At 45.0% G+C, this 21,699-nt stretch overlaps 1 protein-coding gene across 1 annotated transcript in view; it reads left to right on the top strand.

Moving 5' to 3' along the window:
- The window catches only part of LOC143767646 (uncharacterized), a 383,745-nt gene that overhangs the window by 11,429 nt on the left and 350,617 nt on the right, over positions 1 to 21,699 (top strand). Inside the window, exons 2-3 of the mRNA XM_077256095.1 lie at positions 20,322 to 20,455; positions 20,583 to 20,762. Of these exons, the coding sequence (XP_077112210.1) occupies positions 20,378 to 20,455; positions 20,583 to 20,762 (258 nt within the window). The 5' untranslated portion in view covers positions 20,322 to 20,377. The remainder of the gene's footprint in view (positions 1 to 20,321; positions 20,456 to 20,582; positions 20,763 to 21,699) is intronic.

Raw genomic sequence — 21,699 nt, 5'->3', positions numbered from 1 at the left:
AAGCCAGCACTTCCAGGGGAGAGCACTCTCTTGAGCAACTGTACATGCGCCCGCTGGCTCCGCCGGACCGCATGAAGTCTTCAGGGAAACAGTGTGGCTGATACTCACACCCTGCTCCCTCGCAGTCCTGGACAAGTACCTGCCGTACTGCGCTCTCCACGTGAGCCAGGGTGGCCCTTCCCGGACCCTGACCTCCTGGTGTCCATCTGCTGAGGGGGAAGATGAACACAGGAGTCCCCCCGACTCTGCATCCGGTGCTGGAGCCCCTGCAGAGACTGCACAGGCGGCATCACAGCCCAGGTATCCTCTTGCGACCTTCTCTCCACAGGTTGACTTAGGAACAGGAAACCAACTGAGGGAGCCCGCCCCTTTTATCTCTCTGTAGGTTTCCTGCTCCTAGGGGCGGATCTTCTCTCTCAGTGGGTGCTCTCGTGGCGAAGAGAAAAACTGCGCTTTGGCAGTGGACCCAATGGAAGGAACTGGAGGTGCTCTCAGCCATCTAACCTAACACCGCCTCTACATTCTTGACTCACTATCCATCCAGCTCCCGCGGTGCTCGTGCCTAGGCTATGATGCACAACATCCAGTGCACTGCATGCACCAGAGGAACGTGTTTGATGTAGACACGTAACAGGCACAGATCAACCATGTCATCTCCTTGAAGCAGGTACACCTCCACCATGACTTTCATTTGATGCTCTCCTCATGTTTTCCCCCCAACAATAAATAATTCCCAGAAGAGAAGAGGCTGAATTAGGGCACACTGAACCATGTTTTTTTTTTTTTTTTTTTTACTGGCAGCGTGCATCAGGTTGTTACGGCATGCTGCACCAGGGTGGTAAATAAACAGTAGAATTGTCTAAATTTTTCTTTAAAAAGGTAAAATATTAAAATTTGAGAATCATCAGTGATTGAAACCCTTTTAAAGGAGAACTGTAAAATGATTGTATGCAGCATCTTCGGAGTCTCCTCTGGTCTCTCTCAGGCTCAGTATAGGAGGACGCTTACAAGTAAGGATAAAGAGTGCTGCCATCCTCATCCAGGAGAACGGGATGATTTTTTTTTCTCACTCCTCATTGGTGTGCTAGCCCAATTTTTTATAATCAGGAGCTATTAATCTTACAGGACCATTTCCATATTACAGAATTGTATCTTTATTAATGTCGCACTGATGGGTCGTATGGCATCCAATGTTTTCTGCTCACACACATCCGAATACAGCCGAGAAAAACTCCACAGATCTGCCCTGCCTGATAGAAGAACATTACTTCCAATATTTACAGGATTGCACTAATCCGATTATTATACCAGCATGAGCGAGACACAAAATGTGAAGAGTCCCATATTCTACAGAACTGGCAGTAAATAAGACAAGTGATGCAGACCTATCAATATGCGAGAGGAATAAACAGTTGTGGCCATAAATATTGCAGCAGATCATAGATAAGGAGGGTAAGGTTTTATTGTCCTGTGATTTAGGTGGGAATCCAGGGTGGTGAAGTCTCCAGGAAGCCTGAGGAGCACATCCCTTAACTGATGTAGCAAGAGAAATACATGGGACACATTCATTCCAGCTCTGTCACAGGTTGTCAGAATTTTGTAAACTATTAGTACAAAAAAATTAAAATGTGAATATTACCTAACATTACAAAGATACATTTTTCCTCTGGAAATTATGCCATAGCCTGTCCCATCAGTGGTGGCAGCAGCAGTCAAACCCTCAGCGAAAAGCAGCTTATGTCTTTTTAAGAAAAAACAATTATGGATTTAAAAAAAAAAAACAACAAAAAAACTACAGCTAGTCCGGCTGTATGGGCTACATGGAAGTGCGGGTCCGGTCTACTGGTGAGGACGTCCCTACAGATAGTTTCCCCAATAACCTGCAATGTGTAAACTCAGCCTGTTCCAGATCCAACTGCGTTACTCTCCACTAATGTCACCCCGAGCTTTAGAATAATAGAAATGAAAATTCAACTCATAGCTGTCAAACCATTTTAATACAAGTCAAATAGTTAGAACTAAAAAATAGAAATATCTATATATATATATATAGCATCGTGATTACTCGCTAATCCCGCCCCCTGCACAGTAGCTCCGCCCCCACCACATCACCACACACAATCCCGCCCCCACCACATTACCACACACAATCCTGCTCCCCCACCACATTACCACAAGCAATCCCACCCCCACCCCATTACCACACATAATCCAGCCCCCCACCCCATTACCACACACAATCCAGCCCCCCACCCCATTACCACACACAATCCAGCCCCCCCACCTTATTACCACACACAATCCCGCCCCCCAACACATCACCACACACAATCCCGCCCCCACCACAATATCACACACAATCACGCCCCCCCACCAAATTACCACACACAATCCTGCCCTCCACATTACCACACATAATCCCGCCCCCCCACCACATCACCACACATAATCCCGCCCCCACCACATCACCACACATAATCCCGCCCCCCACCACATCATCACACATAATCCCGCCCCCCCACATCACCACACATAATCCTGCCCCCCACCACATTACCACACAATCCCGCCCACCACCCCATTACCACACATAATCCCGCCCCCCACTCCATTACCACACATAATCCTGCCCCCCACCACATCACCACACATAATCCCGCCCCCACCACATCACCACATATAATCCCGCCCCCCGACACATCACCACACATAAAATTACCACACATAATCCCGCCCCCCACCACAATATCACACACAATCACGCCCCCCCACCAAATTACCACACACAATCCTGCCCTCCACATTACCACACATAATCCCGCCCCCCACCACATCACCACACATAATCCCGCCCCCCCACCACATCACACATAATCCCGCCCCCCACCACATCATCACACATAATCCCGCCCCCTACCACATCACAACACATAATCCCGCCCCCCCACATCACCACACATAATCCTGCCCCCCACCACATTACCACACAATCCCGCCCCCCACTCCATTACCACACATAATCCTGCCCCCCCACCACATCACCACACATAATCCCGCCCCCACCACATCACCACACATAATCCCGACCCCCACCACATCACAACACATAATCCCAACCCCCACCACATCACCACACATAATCCTGCCCCCCACATTACCACACATAATCCCACCCCCCACCACATTACCACACATAATCCCACCCCCACCACATCACCACACATAATCCTGCTCCCCCACCACATTACCACACATAATCCCACCCCCCCACATTACCACACGAGGCTCCGTCCCCACACATTACCACACGAGGCTCCGTCCCCACACATTACCACATGAGGGTCCGTCCCCACATATTACCACACGAGGCTCCGTCCCCACACATTACCACATGAGGCTCCATCCCCTCATATTAGCACACAAGGCTCCGTCCCCACACATTACCCAGCTCCGTTAATTAGATAGCAATGAGCATGCCGAGCAATAGCTGGCTGGAAACAGCTAGTATAAATATATGCATACATGCAAATGAGTTAAGCCACATTAGAGATTAATGACAAAAGCAAAACACATTTTGTACCAAAGTCCCCTGTGCTTCAGCAGCAAAAATTGTATTGCGGTGCTTAACACAAAATTCCTCTCATTGAATACACTATAAGACGACGAAGTGGAGGGCCGACGGGGACAGAGGGCCGACGGGGACAGACCCCTAGTAAGACAATATAAATGGACAGAAAGGGAGGTTGTGTTTTTTGGAATTATATTCATCAATCTGACATTATCAGACGCCCACAGTGTCATCCCTTTGGGTCCTCACATGGATTGTGGGGGCACTGGCATTCCACTTGGTGAAGAGAAGTCCAGTGATGAAATGACATCTGCAGGGAGGTCTCTGCTATGGGGGACACAGGATGGGGAAAGCCACAATACCTAGAATAAAACAGATAAAACAGAAAAGATCATGCAGAAAACTTGATACAAGTAGTGGCTGACACCAGTGGCCACCGGGCTAACACTGACCAGCACAGCGTGCGAGGGGAGAATGAAGCCCGGGATCGGGAGACATTATTGTCACGCAGTTTCGCTCCCACAGGTCATAGGTCAGTCGTCAACCTGACGTCATGTGTCCCCAATAATATTAATGAGAAAACGTTTTATGTAAAACAAAACAAAACAGGACGGCCTCCTCACCTTCAGGCAGAGATTCTCATGCTAAGTAATATCAATCCCTCAGATCTCCATCATCATTCATCCCCTCCCCTGTTCGCCCCCACACACGTAGCACTATACTTCCTATAGGCTCCATTATTCTCTATGTGGAGTGCGGCTCTGCGGGTGGAGGTCGGAGCTGGAGGCTCCATTATTCTCTATGTGGAGTGCGGCTCTGCGGGTGGAAGTCGGTGCTGGAGGCTCCATTATTCTCCATTATAACTGTAATGTTGTTGCAGGTAGTCTGTACTAATTATTGCCTTGCCTCTGTGGGTGGAGGTTGGTGCTGGAGGCTCCATTATTCTCTGTGGAGTGCGGCTCTGCGGGTGGAGGTCGGTGCTGGAGGCTCCATTATTCTCTATGTGGAGTGCGGCTCTGCGGGTGGAGGTTGGTGCTGGAGGCTCCATTATTCTCTATGTGGAGTGTAGTATTATTACCTTGCCTTTTTTAACAGATTCCTTGCAACTGGCAAATCCCATTCCTCACTCTATTTTCAATTCAGACTCGGGATTTCCACTATATATATCGGGGATTGTTAGATGCACCTGCCGCGCATTGTGGGACTGTTTACATGAGGAATATATCCCACATCCCACAATGTAGAGTTGGCTGGACATTGACAAATTTTTGGGAAGTTTTCTGCAGTTTCTCAATTGCTTGGGTGCAGTGGACGGGAAACATATTCGGATCCTCAAAGCTGCTGCATCTGGCTCTGAATATTTCAACTACAAGAAATAGTTCTCCATCGTGCTCATGGCCATTGCAGACACACAATACAAGTTTAACGGCCGATATTGGGGCCTATGGCCGCTCCAATGACTCTCAAGTTTTTAAATTGTCTGCAATGGGACGTCATCTCTATGGAAACATCTTCCAATTTCCACCACCAAGACCGCTGCCTGACACCTCTGGGCCACCAATGCTGTTTGTATGTGTTGGAGATGAAGCGTTCCAACTCTCGGAACACCTGTTGAAGCCATACGCAAGTAGTGGATTGACGCCAACAAAAAGAGTTTTTAATTACCTCTTAACACGAGAGCGAAAAATTGTGGAGTGTGCTTTTGGCATTCTAACATCCAAATGGCGAGTTCTGTTGACTGCTATTAACCTGAAGGCTGACTCTGTGGATGAGGTGGTGAAAGCTTGTGTGGTCCTGCACAATTTCATAATATGCAAGGAACAGATTGCCATGGATGACAACTTCGTTGAAACCTCCTTGAATGATTACTAGTGATGAGCGAATATACTAGTTAAGCGAGATTTCTCGAGCATGCTCAGGTGTCCACTGAGTATTTTTTAGTGATCGGAGATTTAGTTTTTATTGCAGCAGCTGAATGATTTACATCTGTTAGCCAGCATAAGTACATGTGGAGATTCCTTAGAAACCAGGCAACCATCACATGTACTTATGCTGGCTAACAGATGTAAATCATTCAGCTGCGGCAATAAAAACTAAATCTCCGAGCACTAAAAAATACTCGGAGGACCCCCGAGCATGCTCGAGAAATCTCGAGTAACGAGTATATTCGCTCATCACTAATGATTACCATAGCATTACTTTTAGAAGTCCTGAGTCATTTTCAAGAATGAGGGACAAATTTGCAGAGTACTTTATTTCACCTCAAGAAGAGTAGACTGGCAGGATGAGATGGCTTGATAGCTTTGTATTGGACCTTGTTTTACCCAACCAAAATATTTTACATTGTTTTACTCAACCAAAGTATTTTATCTTATCATTAAATGAAAGACACACAGCTTTTTATACAAAAAATAAAATTTTATTTATTTACAACATTATAAATTTAGGTAGTGTGGGGTGGAAATAGTACTGGCGGGGCTCACAGATCGGACCACTTCGACAGTGGGAGCGTGGAGAGAGGATTGTTGTGGTGACGGGTCAGAAAAACAAGATGAAGGTGTGGAGAAACCAAGTGGATGGGTGGATAAAAAAACTGGACTAGGGATGGGATTTAGTAAGGTTTGAGGGGCGGAGTAGAGGGATTTGGAAGCAGAAGAGGTGGTGGGTGGAGAAGAGGGTTGTCTTTGGGGCATGATGGGTTTGGAAGGAGACTGGTGGTAGTAGGCAGGGAGTACAGGTTGGGCAGGGAGTGGAGACACAGATGCTGTGGCTGGGAGCTGGTACGGGGCAGGAACCTGTTATTGTTTAGGAGGGGGAGGAGGGACAGTGGCTGGATGGGGGGAGGTGCGGGAGGAACTACCAGGGCGGGTGGAGGGGCTTGGGAGCTAACCTGCGCTAGAGCAAACTGGCAGGCTTACATTACATGCATCTGCTGGTCAGGAGATGGCTTGTCTATGTGCTCGACTACTGCCTGGAAAAAGGAATGATTGGGAGATTTACTTGCATCTAAATGCATCCTATCCAGACGTGTGCTCAATTCAAGAAGACTGTTGTTCATGAGGTTAAATCCAGCAGTGATTTGCTCTGACAACAGTTTGCGACCGTTCTTGAAGGCTGCATTTAGATGCAAGAACTTGGGCGCATAGCTCTTTTCATAACCTCTCTGGCGCTGCCACACAGAACCCAAAGGTGTTCTATAGGTGGCAGCAGTGTCAGAGGGGTGGGGTAAAGGAAAAGCTACATCCTCACCAGCAGCTTCATGTAATGAAGTCTGCCATGATGCTCCAGCGCTGGTGGATGGGACCGAGGGACCAGATGTGAGGGAAGGGCACAAATAAGGAAGTTGGGGGTGGCGGAGGCATGGGGGGTGGGGTTAAAACAGTTAGTAATTTAAGAAAGAATAGAGGTACAGAGAGGAACATCAAGTGCATGTATACTAATGCCAGAAGCCTCGCCAACAAAATGGACGAATTAGAACTAATGTTGTTGGTACATAATTATGACATGGTGGGGATATCTGAAACATGGCTGGATGAGAGCCATGACTGGGCTGTAAACTTGCAGGTCTATATCCTGTTCAGAAATGACCGTACAGATAAGCGGGGGGGTGGGGTGTGTCTGTTTGTAAAATCGACCTTAAAACCCATCCTGCGTGATAATATAGGTGAATCTAATGAAAATGTAGAGTCCCTGTGGGTGGAGATAAGGGGAGGGGGAAAAAATAATAAATTACTGATAGGGGTTTGTTATAAATCTCCAAAAATAATGGAAGCAATGGAGAATATCCTTGTAAAGCAAATAGATGAAGCTGCGACTCAAGGAGAAGTCATTATTATGGGGGACTTCAACTACCCTGAAATAGATTGGGGAACAGAAACCTGCAGTTCCAGTAAAGGTAATCGGTTTTTGACAACTATGAGAGACAATTACCTTTCACAACTGGTTCAGGACCCAGCAAGAAGGGGGGCACTGCTAGACCTAATATTAACCAACAGGCCAGACCGCATATCAAATATAAGGGTTGGGGGTCACTTGGGGAATAGTGATCATGATCACAAAATAATAAGTTTTCATGTCTCCTTTAATAAGATGTGTAGTAGAGGGGTGACAAGGACACTAAACTTCAGGAGGGCAAATTTCCAACGGATGAGAGAGGATCTTGGTGCAATTAACTGGGACGATATCCTGAGACATAAAAGTACACAAAGAAAATGGGAGACATTTATTAGCATCCTGGATAGGACCTGTGCACAGTATATACCGTATGGGAATAAATATACTAGAAATAGGAGGAAACCAATATGGCTAAATAGAGCTGTAAGGGGCGCAATAAGTGACAAAAAGAAAGCATTTAGAGAATTAAAGGATGTAGGGAGTGAGGAGGCATTAAATAAATACAAAAAATTAAATAAATTCTGTAAAAAGCAAATCAAGGCAGCAAAGATTGAGACAGAGAGACTCATTGCTAGAGAGAGCAAAAATAACCCCAAAATATTCTTTAACTACATAAATAGTAAGAAACTAAAAAATGATAGTGTTGGCCCCCTTAAAAATAGTCTGGGTGAAATGGTGGATGAGGATGAGGAAAAAGCCAATATGCTAAATGACTTTTTTTCATCAGTATTTCCAAAAGAAAATCCCATGGCAGCCAATATGACTAGTGATAATAATTCCCAATTTAATGTTACCTGCTTAACCCAGCAGGAAGTACGGCGGCGTCTAAAAATCACAAAAATTGACAAATCTTCGGGCCCGGATGGGATACACCCCCGAGTACTGCAGGAATTAAGTGCAGTCATTGATAGACCATTATTTTTAATCTTTAAAGAGTCCATAATAACAGGGTCTGTACCACAAGACTGGCGTATAGCAAATGTGGTGCCAATTTTCAAAAAGGGGACAAAAACTGAACTCGGAAATTATAGGCCAGTAAGTTTAACCTCTACTGTGGGTAAAATCCTGGAGGGCATTCTAAGGGATGCTATACTGGAGTATCTGAAGAGGAATAACCTCATGACCCAGTATCAGCATGGGTTTACTAGGGACCGATCATGTCAGACTAATTTGATCAGCTTCTATGAAGAGGTAAGTTCCGGTCTGGACCAAGGGAACCCAGTAGATGTAGTGTATATGGACTTTTCAAAAGCTTTTGATACGGTGCCACACAAAAGGTTGATACATAAAATGAGAATAATGGGGATAGGGGAAAATATGTGCAAGTGGGTTGAGAGTTGGCTCAGGGATAGGAAACAAAGGGTGGTTATTAATGGAGCACACTCGGACTGGGTCACGGTTAGTAGTGGGGTACCACAGGGGTCAGTATTGGGCCCTCTTCTTTTTAACATATTTATTAATGACCTTGTAGGGGGCATTCAGAGTAGAATTTCAATATTTGCAGATGACACTAAACTCAGCAGGGTAATCAATACAGGGGAGGACAATTTTATATTACAGGCTGATTTATGTAAACTAGAAGCTTGGGCTGATAAATGGCAAATGAGCTTTAATGGGGATAAATGTAAGGTCATGCACTTGGGTAGAAATAATAAGATGTATAACTATGTGCTTAATTCTAAAACTCTGGGCAAAACCGTCAATGAAAAAGACCTGGGTGTATGGGTGGATGACAAACTCATATTCAGTAGCCAGTGTCAGGCAGCTGCTACAAAGGCAAATAAAATAATGGGATGCATTAAAAGAGGCATAGATGCTCATGAGGAGAACATAATTTTACCTCTATACAAGTCACTAGTGCGACCACACTTAGAATACTGTGCACAGTTCTGGTCTCCGGTGTATAAGAAAGACATAGCTGAACTGGAGCGGGTGCAGAGAAGAGCAACCAAGGTTATTAGAGGATTGGGGGGTCTGCAATACCAAGATAGGTTATTACACTTGGGGCTATTTAGTTTGGAAAAACGAAGACTAAGGGGTGATCTTATGTTAATGTATGGGTTGAACTAGATGGACTTAAAGTCTTCCTTCAACCTTAATAACTATGTAACTATGTAACTACACTCACCGGCCACTTTATTAGGTACACCATGCTAGTAACGGGTTGGACCCCCTTTTGCCTTCAGAACTGCCTCAATTCTTCGTGGCATAGATTCAACAAGGTGCTGGAAGCATTCCTCAGAGATTTTGGTCCATATTGACATGATGGCATCACACAGTTGCCGCAGATTTGTCGGCTGCACATCCCAAAGATGCTCCATACAAGGCAGGATGGATCCATGCTTTCATGTTGTTTACGCCAAATTCTGACCCTACCATCCGAATGTCGCAGCAGAAATCGAGACTCATCAGACCAAGCAAAGTTTTTCCAATCTTCTACTGTCCAATTTCGATGAGCTTGTACAAATTGTAGCCTCAGTTTCCTGTTCTTAGCTGAAAGGAGTGGTACCCGGTGTGGTCTTCTGCTGCTGTAGCCCATTTGCCTCAAAGTTCGACGCACTGTGCGTTCAGAGATGCTCTTAGGCCTACCTTGGTTGTAACGGGTGGCGATTTGAGTCACTGTTGCCTTTCTATCAGCTTGAACCAGTCTGCCCATTCTCCTCTGACCTCTGGCATCAACAAGGCATTTCCGCCCACAGAACTGCCGCTCACTGGATTTTTTTTCTTTTTCGGACCATTCTCTGTAAACCCTAGAGATGGTTGTGCGTGAAAATCCCAGTAGATCAGCAGTTTCTGAAATACTCAGACCAGCCCTTCTGGCACCAACAACCATGCCACGTTCAAAGGCACTCAAATCACCTTTCTTCCCCATACTGATGCTCGGTTTGAACTGCAGATTGTCTTGACCATGTCTACATGCCTAAATGCACTGAGTTGCCGCCATGTGATTGGCTGATTAGAAATTAAGTGTTAACAAGAAGTTGGACAGGTGTACCTAATAAAGTGGCCGGTGAGTGTATGTGCAGAGGGGACGAGTCTGTCGACGTGGTCCCTGGTGGCGGACTCCTGAGGGATCGCTCCAGAAGGGTTCAACTCTGCAGGCTCCAGAGTGCTGCAGACAGTGCTGTGAAACAGAAAAAAAAAAGGAATTAATATTTTGTTATTGCATGGCCCTTGCTGAGACCAAAAAAAGGGTTACACATGTAAACATGTTTACTTAGTAAATGGGGTGGGGAATATTTAAATACTGCTGACCATTGTCGACCGGAGGAACACCAGGGCTCTAGCATACTTGTAGTTGCTCCTGCGTCCTCCGACCCTGCATCTCCTTGTTGAACTCTTTCTTGAAGCAATCACTGAGTGACCGCCACCGCTTGATAACTCTGTCCCCTGTAAAGTGAAAATACAAATTGGTTAGTATACAACACATTACATCCAGCAACATAACTGAACTGTGAATACTTACGTGCGTCATTCTGGGCCCGAACTTCAAGGTCCTCCCAATGTTCCACAACTTTGTGGCAAATTTCCTCCCAGATCAGACGGGTCATGCAAAGATCAGCGTGGCAGCGGTCCCCCATATTTCACAGCGGCTCACTCTCTCAGACTAGATAGATGAGGAGGTCGATATCCAGACCGGCCTCCTCACCGTCAGAGTCCAGAGCATGCTGTGAAGCCTGTAAAAAAAACAAACAGACAAACAAAAACATTATACTCAAATCCTCAACATGAATTGAAAAAAAAAAAACTTGATGGCGACCGCCCCGATGCTCATGCCGATGACCCTGGGAGGTGCTTTGAGGACATCTTGGAGCCCCAGTATCTGAAGACTAGAAAGAAAAACAAAAAACATGTGCTTGGATGTAGGCTTATGTTTTGTGTGTACTGTGATGTTTGTGATGATCTGGTTCTGTGTTGCATGTAACTTACAAAATGCGAGCCCGCTCCGGGTATTTCTCCAACCCATCTATCTCCTTCTGGAAGCACATCTGATGCTGCAGCTTCCTGTTAAACAAGAATTAACGCATATTAGGATGTGTACAAAAAATGTTACATCACCAAAAATATATATATATTTACCTCACTACGCTGACAATGTGAGGGAGGGCTCCCAGAAGAAGACATTGAGACCTGCTGGCTGGCCTGGTAGGCTGTGGCTGGCTGGTCTCAGGCTGGCTGGTCTTGGGCTGTCTTGCTTGCTGGATGGCTGGTAAATGGATGAGTGAAGCCCTACCTGGCAGGCTTTAAATACATTTCCTAATTGGGGGCTGGCCAATTGTATCCTAATTAAATCTGAGCATGCGCAGATTAAAAAAAAACAGAATCCGGCCCTGGATTCAGTTATTTGATGGATTCGGCGCCCATAGGCTTCCATTCTAGCAAACGCCGGATCTGTCGCTGTCTGATTTTTCAACGGAAACAAAAACGTAACTTTGAAGATACCACTGGCGCTTACCACTATCGACAGGGATAAAAGGAGAGTACAGAAGCAGCTGGAGATTATAAACAGGTTCTGTGTATATACCTGTAAAAAATGGGTATGCTAGAAACATAGCATAGTGGCCCCACCGAGCCACTCTTTGCGGCAATACCTTTTCCAATTGGCGGCCAGCCCCAGATCCGTTCCTCGGTGCTGTATCACCGCCACCTCGGGTCCTTCCGAGCACACCCGCTCGCCAGTGTGCCTCCCTTTAGAGGCTCCCTACTCAGCTGCCCTCTGCACCAGCATCTTGTGCCATCGTCGGCTGGTCCCAGCTTCGTACCCCAACGTTACATTCCTGCTACGTGGAGGTCCTGCCTAACACATCTGGAAGTAAGTGCGCTCTTCCACTACAATATCTTTAGGGCACCACATTTGGATACCCTGCTGTGTATCATTAATATATTCTATTTAGGCACGGCAGTGGCTCCTCATCATTATTGCTCTAGTATACCTTCCTCCAGTCTGTATTTTCCATGGGCCGGTAATCCACCTAGTTTCAGCCCACCGCTTACTGAGTAGTAACTCTATAGTGCACGCAGCATCGCCTATTACCACCCATAAGTACTCTCCTTTTTCTTTAACACACTACATGAGCTTACAGCTACGTAACTAATACCATCATATTAATTTCCAGCATATGGTATATATACTTCTCTTTTTCAAGTGTTAAAGTCCTTTCTACAGCTACACCAGCCAGCAATTATCCTACCATACGTCTACCATCTATGCCAAATAAGTGAGTACTAGCATACCTCTTATACATATATACAGTTAGGTCCAGAAATATTTGGACAGAGACAACATTTTTCTCATTTTGGTTATAGACATTACCACAATTTAATTTTAAACAAAACAATTCAGATGCAGTTGAAGTTCAGACTTTTAGATTTCATTTGAGGGTATCCATATTAAAATTGGATGAAGAGTTTAGGAGTTTCAGCTCCTTAACCTGTGCCACCCTGTTTTTTCAAGGGACCAAAAGTAATTGGACAATTGACTCCAAGGCTATTTCATGGACAGGTGTGGGCAATCCCTTCATTATGTCATTCTCAACTAAGCAGATAAAAGGCCTGGAGTTGATTTGAGGTGTGGTGCTTGCATTTGGAAGGTTTTCCTATGAAGTAAACATGCGGTCAAAAGTGCTCTCCATGAGGGTGAAACAAGCCATCCTTAAGCTGTGAAAACAGAGAAAAAACCCATCCGAGAAATTGCTACAATATTCTGAGTGGCAAAATGTACAGTTTGGTACATCCTGAGAAGGAAAGAAAGCACTGGTGAACTCATCAATGCAAAAAGACCTGGGCGCCCACGGAAGACAACAGTGGTGGGTGATCACAGAATAACCTCCATGGTGAAGAGAAACCCCTTCACAACAGCCAACCAAGTGAAGAACACTCTCCAGGAGGTAGGCGCATCAATATCCAAATCTACCATAAAGAGAAGACGGCATGAAAGTAAATACAGAGGGTTCACTGCACGGTGCAAGCCACTCATAAGTGTCAAGAATAAAAAGGCTAGACTGGACTTGGCTAAAAAACATCTAAAAAAGCCAGCACAGTTCAGGAAGAACATTCTTTGGACAGATGAAACCAAGATCAACCTCTACCAGAATGATGGAAAGAGAAAAGTATGGCGAAGGCTTGGTACAGCTCATGATCCAAAGCATACCACATCTTCTGTAAAACACGGTGGAGGCAGTGTGATGGCTTGGGCATGCATGGCTGCCAGTGGCACTGGGTCACTAGTGTTTATTGATGATGTGACACAGGACAGAAGCAGCCAAATGAATTCTGAGGTATTCAGAGCCATACTGTGTGCTCAGATCCAGCCAAATGCAGCAAAACTGATTGGTCGTCGTTTCATACTACAGATGGACAATGACCAAAACATGAAGCCAAAGCAACCCAGGAGTCTATTAAAGCAAAGAAGTGGAATATTCTTGAATGGCCAAGTCAGTCACCTGATCTCAACCCAATTGAGCATGCATTTCACTTGTTAAAGACTAAACTTCAGACAGAAAGGCCCAGAAACAAACAGCAACTGAAAACCACCGCAGTGAAGGCCTGGCAGAGCATCAAAAAGGAGGAAACACAGCGTCTGGTGATGTCCATGAGTTCAAGACTTCAGGCAGTCATTGCCAACAAAGGGTTTTCAACCAAGTACTAGAAATGAACATTTTATTTAAAATTATTGAATCTGTCCAATTACTTTTGGTCCCTTGAAAAAACAGGGTGGCACATGTTAAGCAGCTGAAACTCCTAAACCCTTCATCCAATTTTAATGTGGATACCCTCAAATGAAAGCTGAAAGTCTGAACTTCAACTGCATCTGAATTGTTTTGTTTAAAATTAAATTGTGGTAATGTCTATAACCAAAATGAGAAAAATGTTGTCTCTGTCCAAATATTTCTGGACCTAACTGTATATACATCTTTTGGCATCATTTAGGTTCGGTGTATATTCTTTTCTTCAACCTAGTTAGCGCGGAGATTACATCTTACTCTTTTCTAAAAACGTAACTTTGTTCGTCGTTTCTGGCCACCGGGCAAACAATTTTCAACGAATCCGGACGACGGATGAAGCGTGAGGCCATCCATCACTAATACAAGTCTATGAGAAAAAAACTGATTTGGCGGCATTCGTCGCCGAATCTGTTTTTTTTTTTTTCAAAATTCGACGGATTGTGAAGGATTGAAAAAAACTTTGATGTGTGAAAGGGGCCTCATCCTCCTATACCAAGACATGGGGAACACCTCACTACTATTAGACACTCCCTCACAATAGATCATTATCAGGACATCTGACACTACCTCACAATAGCTCTTGGCTGTGAGGTCACTTCCTGCTGGCCATGACTTTTCTGCACAGAAAAGCAGCAAGTAATGATACCTGCATTTTTGCAGCGTTTTTTTTCCAACACTCATTCAAGCCAATGGATGAAAAACGCTGAAAGAAGTGACATGCTCTGTCCAAAAAAAAGCTGAAAAGCACAAAATCCTGAGGACATAAAAAACCAATGTGTGTGCATGAGATTTCTGAAATCTCATAGGCTTTGCTGGTAATGGAAAAAAGCAGCTAAAAATTAACATTAACAAAACAGAAAAAAAAAAACACACAGCAAAAACGCCCTTTGTGAACTTACTAATAATTACTAATACTCCTTGGACAGTTCTAACAAACACAGAAAAGTGCCCCTTTATGGAGGTGACAAAGTCTGTTTAGTCACTTTAGCTTCATAGTATCAGCTCTAATCCAATGGGGAGATAGCGATTAACCCTGAGGAGTCACAGATTGTGGGGTTGTTATAGAAATATTATATTTAGGGGTTTTGTGTTGTCTCCTTATAAGAATCACAATGGTTTTGTTTTTCCGCTGAAAGATACAAACAAATGATCCAAATATGAAAGACGAGATCTGATGGGGAAATTAGGGACCACTTCGATATATTCTTTAATTCACATATATATTTCTAGTTCTAACAAGACATGTCTAAAGACATGTCTAGCTTTGCTATTACATTCTGACCTTTGATTAAGACTGCTGACAGCAATTAAATGAACCTTGGGACCTTCCAACACTAAACATCTGCCCACAGTTCATTTCTTATGTAAAGATCACCTGATGAATTAGGAATGATCTCATATGTAATAAACAGCTGATTCGTGCACAAACATAATGTGTACGCCTACTCAAAAGAGTATATTACTGCATGTGACCAGTAAACTTTATGGCATCTGAAACAGACCACCATCTGTCTCTGTCCCATCATTGCTCAGGCATCCTCATATTTGGCAACCATTGAATATCCCTGAGGAGACATCCTCTTGGGGAGTGATAGGGATATGGTGTAAAAAGCCGATCAAATCAGGATAGGACCCCTGCAGTTCTCTCCGGTGACTCCTTGGGGCATCCTGAGTCAGGGGTCAGTCCGTTTGTGTCTATCTGTCCTGTATGTAAGCACAAGCTGCCCCCCCCCAGATGGTGCCAGTAGATCGAGAGAGAATTTTGATCACATTAATCTGCCTACTGCTAGTTAGTTTTGTTCTCTGGTTAATACATAGAGTTTCTGTGTACGCCATATTAAACATGAGGAGCGTGCGATTCTCTTACTAGGAGGCCTCAGTGGGATTAGTGAAGTGATGTTGTGGCGGTCACAAGGGCCAAATCACTAATCATTACCCCTGTAGTCTGCACACCTATAAGCTGAGAGTTCAGTATAGGTTGCTAAACAGGTAGAGAAGGGGAATTATGTTTCTACACACCTGAGCTGTGAGAGCAGTATACGTTACGGAAGTGTGGATAGTTAGGGTGCTAGCGCCATAGGAAAAGGAGGGGCCGGGAGAAGTGGGCACAAAAAGGAAGGCTACCTATTAGGAGAACAGAAGCTAGAGAAACCAGAGAACATGAGAGAGAGCAGGCAGAAATGGGAAATACAGATAGCAAAGAGCACAGGGAGGGGTGCAGCGCCCAGGAGATAGTGAAGAAAAGGAAAGGTAAAGTTGCTGTGGAGGATTCGAGTAAGTTGTTAAAGGGTTTGGGGATGAAGAGTGACCCGCTAGATTCTTCCCTCTGGGTCTCAGCTCTAGCAGGGGGTATGGGATGGATTATGGACAATAAGTTTGTAATACAAGCAAGGGCTTGGGCGGATGTAACAAAGGAGTTGAAAAGAGAAGGAGGTTGGGTTAAGGTAGAAACACCACAAGGGATGAGATACCGACAGAAAGCAAAAATGCCTCCACCATATCAACCTCATCTCACAGCTCCTGCTCTGCCAGGTCCAGAAGGATGGGTGTGTGTGTGGACAGCAAAACCCCAACTGGCGTGAACAATGTTCTGCCTGCGGGAGGCCGAGACCCTATGGGGCAACAGGACTTTATCCTGTCATTCACACTCACACTAGGACACAAGAACCTGGGTACAATGTGACAATAAAACCAGAAGAAAGTCTGGTCACACCCAACACTTTAGATGATGGAGAGTATCAACCTCCAACTCTCCAGACTATGGACGCAACCGGCACATCTACCGCCAGATGTCCAACTGTACCCATGACTACTACAATGACTGTCTCCCATTACAAACCATGGAGCCCAAAGGACCACATGACACTGATCAAGGACGCCCCAGACCTATATGACTTACCATCCATCTATAGAAGGCCATGGGTAAGACTGAATAATACCCACACATATACATGGGCAGACTTAGAGTCCATCTTAAGGGGGAAAATTGGGGATGCAAGAATGGAGTCATTTTTGGAGGCAATAACTAGGGCAGGAAGATCATATAGTTTAGAACAGGAGTTGGGAGCGCAGTATGTCAGAACTGTAGAATCGGGGGCACACTTCCTAAAGGGTTTACATACATGGTGCCAGGCAAGAGTGGGGGAATCCACAATTTCCCTACTGGACATAGTACAAGGTCCTAATGACACAGTAGACCATTTCTGGGGGAACTTGAAACTGAGACACACAGTTTTGGGCGATGAACAAATGGGAGAACCTGGTAGGAAGCTTTTCCATGGGGCATTTATAGCAGGGCTCAAGCCACAGCTCAGACAAAAGGTCCAGACAGCTAAGCCTGACTGGAGAACATGCCCAATAGAGGAATTGGTGCGGGTGGCAAAAGGGGTTGAATTAGATCAGAAGACGAAGCCAATACAGATACATTATGCTTCCAATGACGTTCAGCACGGTTACAGGACTAATTCTGTCAGGAGAGACCGACCAACAGATTGAGTGCTATAATTGTGGGAAAAAGGGGCACATCAGCCATCGTTGCAGGTCACCCAGAAAAGAGAACCAGCCCAAGATGGACGCTCCAACCCAAAACGCACAATAGGAAACATGCAACCCCGTAGCCATCTACCCCCTTAGGGCACCTTCACACCCAAGCCCACAAGGGGTAGTCCCAGTACATCTCCCAGATGGTAGAAAAATCCCATTCCTGGTGGATACGGGGCAGCCAAAACAGTTATCTGCCAGGAACATATCAGACATATCAGACGATACCCTCTACACTCAAGGTTTTGAGGGACTGATCCAAGAATGTAAATTGACTAAACCATTGCCCGTCCATTTAGTTGACCACACATGTCTCACAAGGCTACTGATCAGTGACAAATCACCTGTTAACTTGCTAGGTTCTGACGTACTACAAGCAATACAAGCACATAACATGTACGAACCTGACGGTACAGTTAAGTTGACAGCTGGTATTCCAGAATCCACACTGTGCAAGGTATTGGCATGCCTGCATGTATCAGACTCCCCCTCCCCACCTGAAGGCGATGAGTCACTGGCACAGGTCCCAGACGTGCTATCGGCAAAGACTAAGACTGATATCGGACATATGCCAGTTCCTCCGGTAATGATTAACTTGAAACCAGGAGCAAAGCCACCTCAAGTTAGACAGTACCCTTTAAGTGCTGCTCAGGAAGAAGCAATAGGAAAGAATATCACAGATGTAATTGCTTCTGGGGCCATAAAATCCACAAAGTCTGTAGCAAACACTCCCTTATTTCCAGTAAAGAAAAAGGGTAGGAAAGGGGAGCCAGTCACTTACAGAATGGTCCATGATCTTAGGGCCATAAATGCAGTCACTGAATTACTCACACCAGTGGTACCAAACCCACACACAATTATGTCACAGATCCCGACAGCGTCTGCTTGCTTCACCTGCATTGACCTCGCTAGTGTCTACTTCTCTGTGCCGCTACTTCAGGACTGTCAATATCTTTTTGCTTTCACTTTCAGGGGCCAGCAGTATACTTGGATGGTGTTACCACAAGGTGCTCACAACTCCCCAACCCTGTATACTGCTGCATTGCAACTTGTTTTGCAGGATTGGATCATTCCACATGCTGAGGTAGTCCTACTCCAATATGTGGATGACCTACTCCTTTGTGCCCCAAATAGAGCTGTATGCTGTGAAACTACAATCTCACTGCTTCAACACTTTGCTGCCAAAGAGTGTAAAGCCTCGAGAGAAATTACAGTTTTGTCAACTAAAGGTTGTATTCCTTGGATATTGCATATCACAGGGAGCAGCACGCCACCTGACAGAGGATAGGAAAAAGGTCAATTGAACTACTAAAGCCTCCCACAGGGATTCAACATCTACACACTTTCTTGGGGTTAGCATCATATTGTAAGCAATGATGGCATCTGAAACAGACCACCATCTGTCTCTGTCCCATCATTGCCAAATATGAGGATGCTCGAGCAACCATCCAATATCCCGGAGGGTCTGACTTGCAGACCACCCTAACAGAACCAAGGAAACCTGTATTACTCTCATAGTACGGGGCCCCTTTCTTGGCCCCAGACACAGTATAATGTTCCCCCAGTATCCTCCACACATTATGATAGTACAAGATGACCCACACAATATGCTGCCACCCAAAACACTAGATAATAAATCCTCACTTATACCCATTCTTGATACCATACAGCCACTTTCTTAGTTCTCACACACAGTATAATTTTTCCACAATACCTCCATCCCCAATCTTTGGGGGGTGTTTTTCATGTAATATATGGAAGCCTATAAGAAAATACTAAAAAAAAAACATAATATAAAGAGAAAATAAAACACTGTACATGGAGACATTGTTATCAAATATCTCCTGTCTTGATGTTCTTACAATCTTTTATAAAAGCCCCAAACTTCTGTGTGTGAATCAGACCTGAGATCTAACGTGATAGAAGATTACAGTGCGGGGAAGACTGGAAACCTTCATATAGACGGCTGGTGGTGATGGAGTCAGTGACGGACTGTGGACAAATCTGTTTCTAGATACATACTAGAAGATGAAGATGTCGTCCTCATCATGAAGTAGTTATTTCTCATGTCCCGTGTAATGAATATCTCCTACAGTATTGCTAATGCCGATTCCAGTGTCGGTAAATGAGATGAGAATTAGCGTTATGGAAGATGAGTCTATGAGAAACGTATTCAGCTGCCGACTCCGAGGAAGAAACTGCTTGTTGTCTATGGCCTAAATACATAGGTTTTATTAGTAGATGTCAGGGAAGAACGCTGTATGTTGTAAAATAAAAAAAAATGCTATTATTGCTTGGGTCCCCGCCAGTCTCTGTATTTTCTCGTCATTCTAAACAAACTTGTGATTCCTACAGCCAAACAGTTGCTGAAGCAGTGAGTAACAGCCAGTGATTGGGAGCATGGAGGAGATTTCCTAGTCAGCTATTCAGCTTATGTTCCAGTCCATACAAGACTAGAGAATACAACATCTACACATTCTATCTCTTTATATGTTTCCTTTAATATTTCCAGTTTTTGTATTATTGCACAGGATTTTTATGATGTTACATCGGCTCATCTTCTTCTCATTCAGGTCTCTATCCTCTATCCTCAGATCCTCTCAGTGAAGATCTTCCATTTAAGTGCATTTTCCTGATTAACCCATCAAAGATGGATATGAACAGAGACAAGATGGTGGAGAGGATATTACACCTCACCCTGGAGATCCTCTTCCGGCTTACTGGAGAGGTGAGAGATTCTGATGACGTCACATTACATCATTCTTATCTATGGGAATAACAGACGGACAGAACTGCAGAGGTGAGGACTCTGGAAATGTCTGTAGTGAGATTTATTAATGTCTCTCCATTACCAGGATTACACAGTAGTAAAGAAGACCTCTAGTGAGCGCTGTCAGGACCCTGTGTCTGAGGGATGCGGAAGACCCCTGAGCCCAATCCCAAGACCTCCATGTAACCCCCTGGTATATCAATCAATCAATCACCAGAAGATCCTAGAACTTAACTACAAGATGATTGAGCTGCTGACTGGAGAGGTGACACTGCTGGGAAATTATACAGTAATGCTATGAAGGGAACGGGGGATGATGGTATCATTCTATGTGTCAGGTTCCTATAAGGTGTCAGGATGTCTCCATCTATTTCTCCATGGAGGAGTGGGAGTATTTAGAAGGACACAAAGATCTGTACAAGGACATCATGACGGAGGTTCCCCAGTCCCTCACATCACCAGGTAATAGACAGGACTAAATACAGACGGCCTAAATTATGTCTGTAAAGAATGAATTAAATCCCTGTATGTGTTTCCTCCAGATCTATCCAGTAAGAGGACAACACCAGAGAGATGTCCCCGTCCTCTTCTTCCACAGGACTGTAAACAAGAAGATCCCAATGTTCCTCAGGATCATCAGGTAGATGGAGAGAAGGTGTCGTGAGATCTCCCCTATGTGTAGATGGCTGTGAAGGTCTTGTGCTCAGCTTTGTTTTATCCACCAGTATTATATGTTTCTCCTATGCCTCATTGGGGGACACAGGACCATGGGTGTTATGCTGCTTGCCACTAGGAGGACACTAAGTAAACACAAAGAGTTAACTCCTCCTCTGCAGTATACACCCCTTGACTGGCCAGTAACGACTCAGTTCTTGCTTAGTGTCTGTAGGAGGCACTTGGGTCTGTTCAGACCCCACCATTTATTATTCTATTTTTATTTTCTGTAAATTTTTATTTTTTATCTAATGAAGTGAAGGGGGCGACGGACTCTTTTCCAGGGTCCGCTCTCCCCCGAACCATCAACAGGCGAGTATACCTCCCCGTTCTTCTCCTGCGACGTATGGGGTACGCCTAACCTAACCCGGGGCGACGGTTCCTACTCGGTCCCAATCTCCCCCATTATAGGAGGGCGAGCACATAGAGTATACCTCTCATGTGCATCTCCCGGGCTCCACCGCACTCAAGCCCTCACCTCGGCGTCT

Source organism: Ranitomeya variabilis, chromosome 4 (genome assembly GCF_051348905.1).
Source record: "Ranitomeya variabilis isolate aRanVar5 chromosome 4, aRanVar5.hap1, whole genome shotgun sequence".
NCBI classification, from domain to species: domain Eukaryota; kingdom Metazoa; phylum Chordata; class Amphibia; order Anura; family Dendrobatidae; genus Ranitomeya; species Ranitomeya variabilis.
The sequence above is the reverse complement of the archived record's forward strand: the minus strand, read 5'-3'. Positions and strand labels throughout refer to the sequence as shown.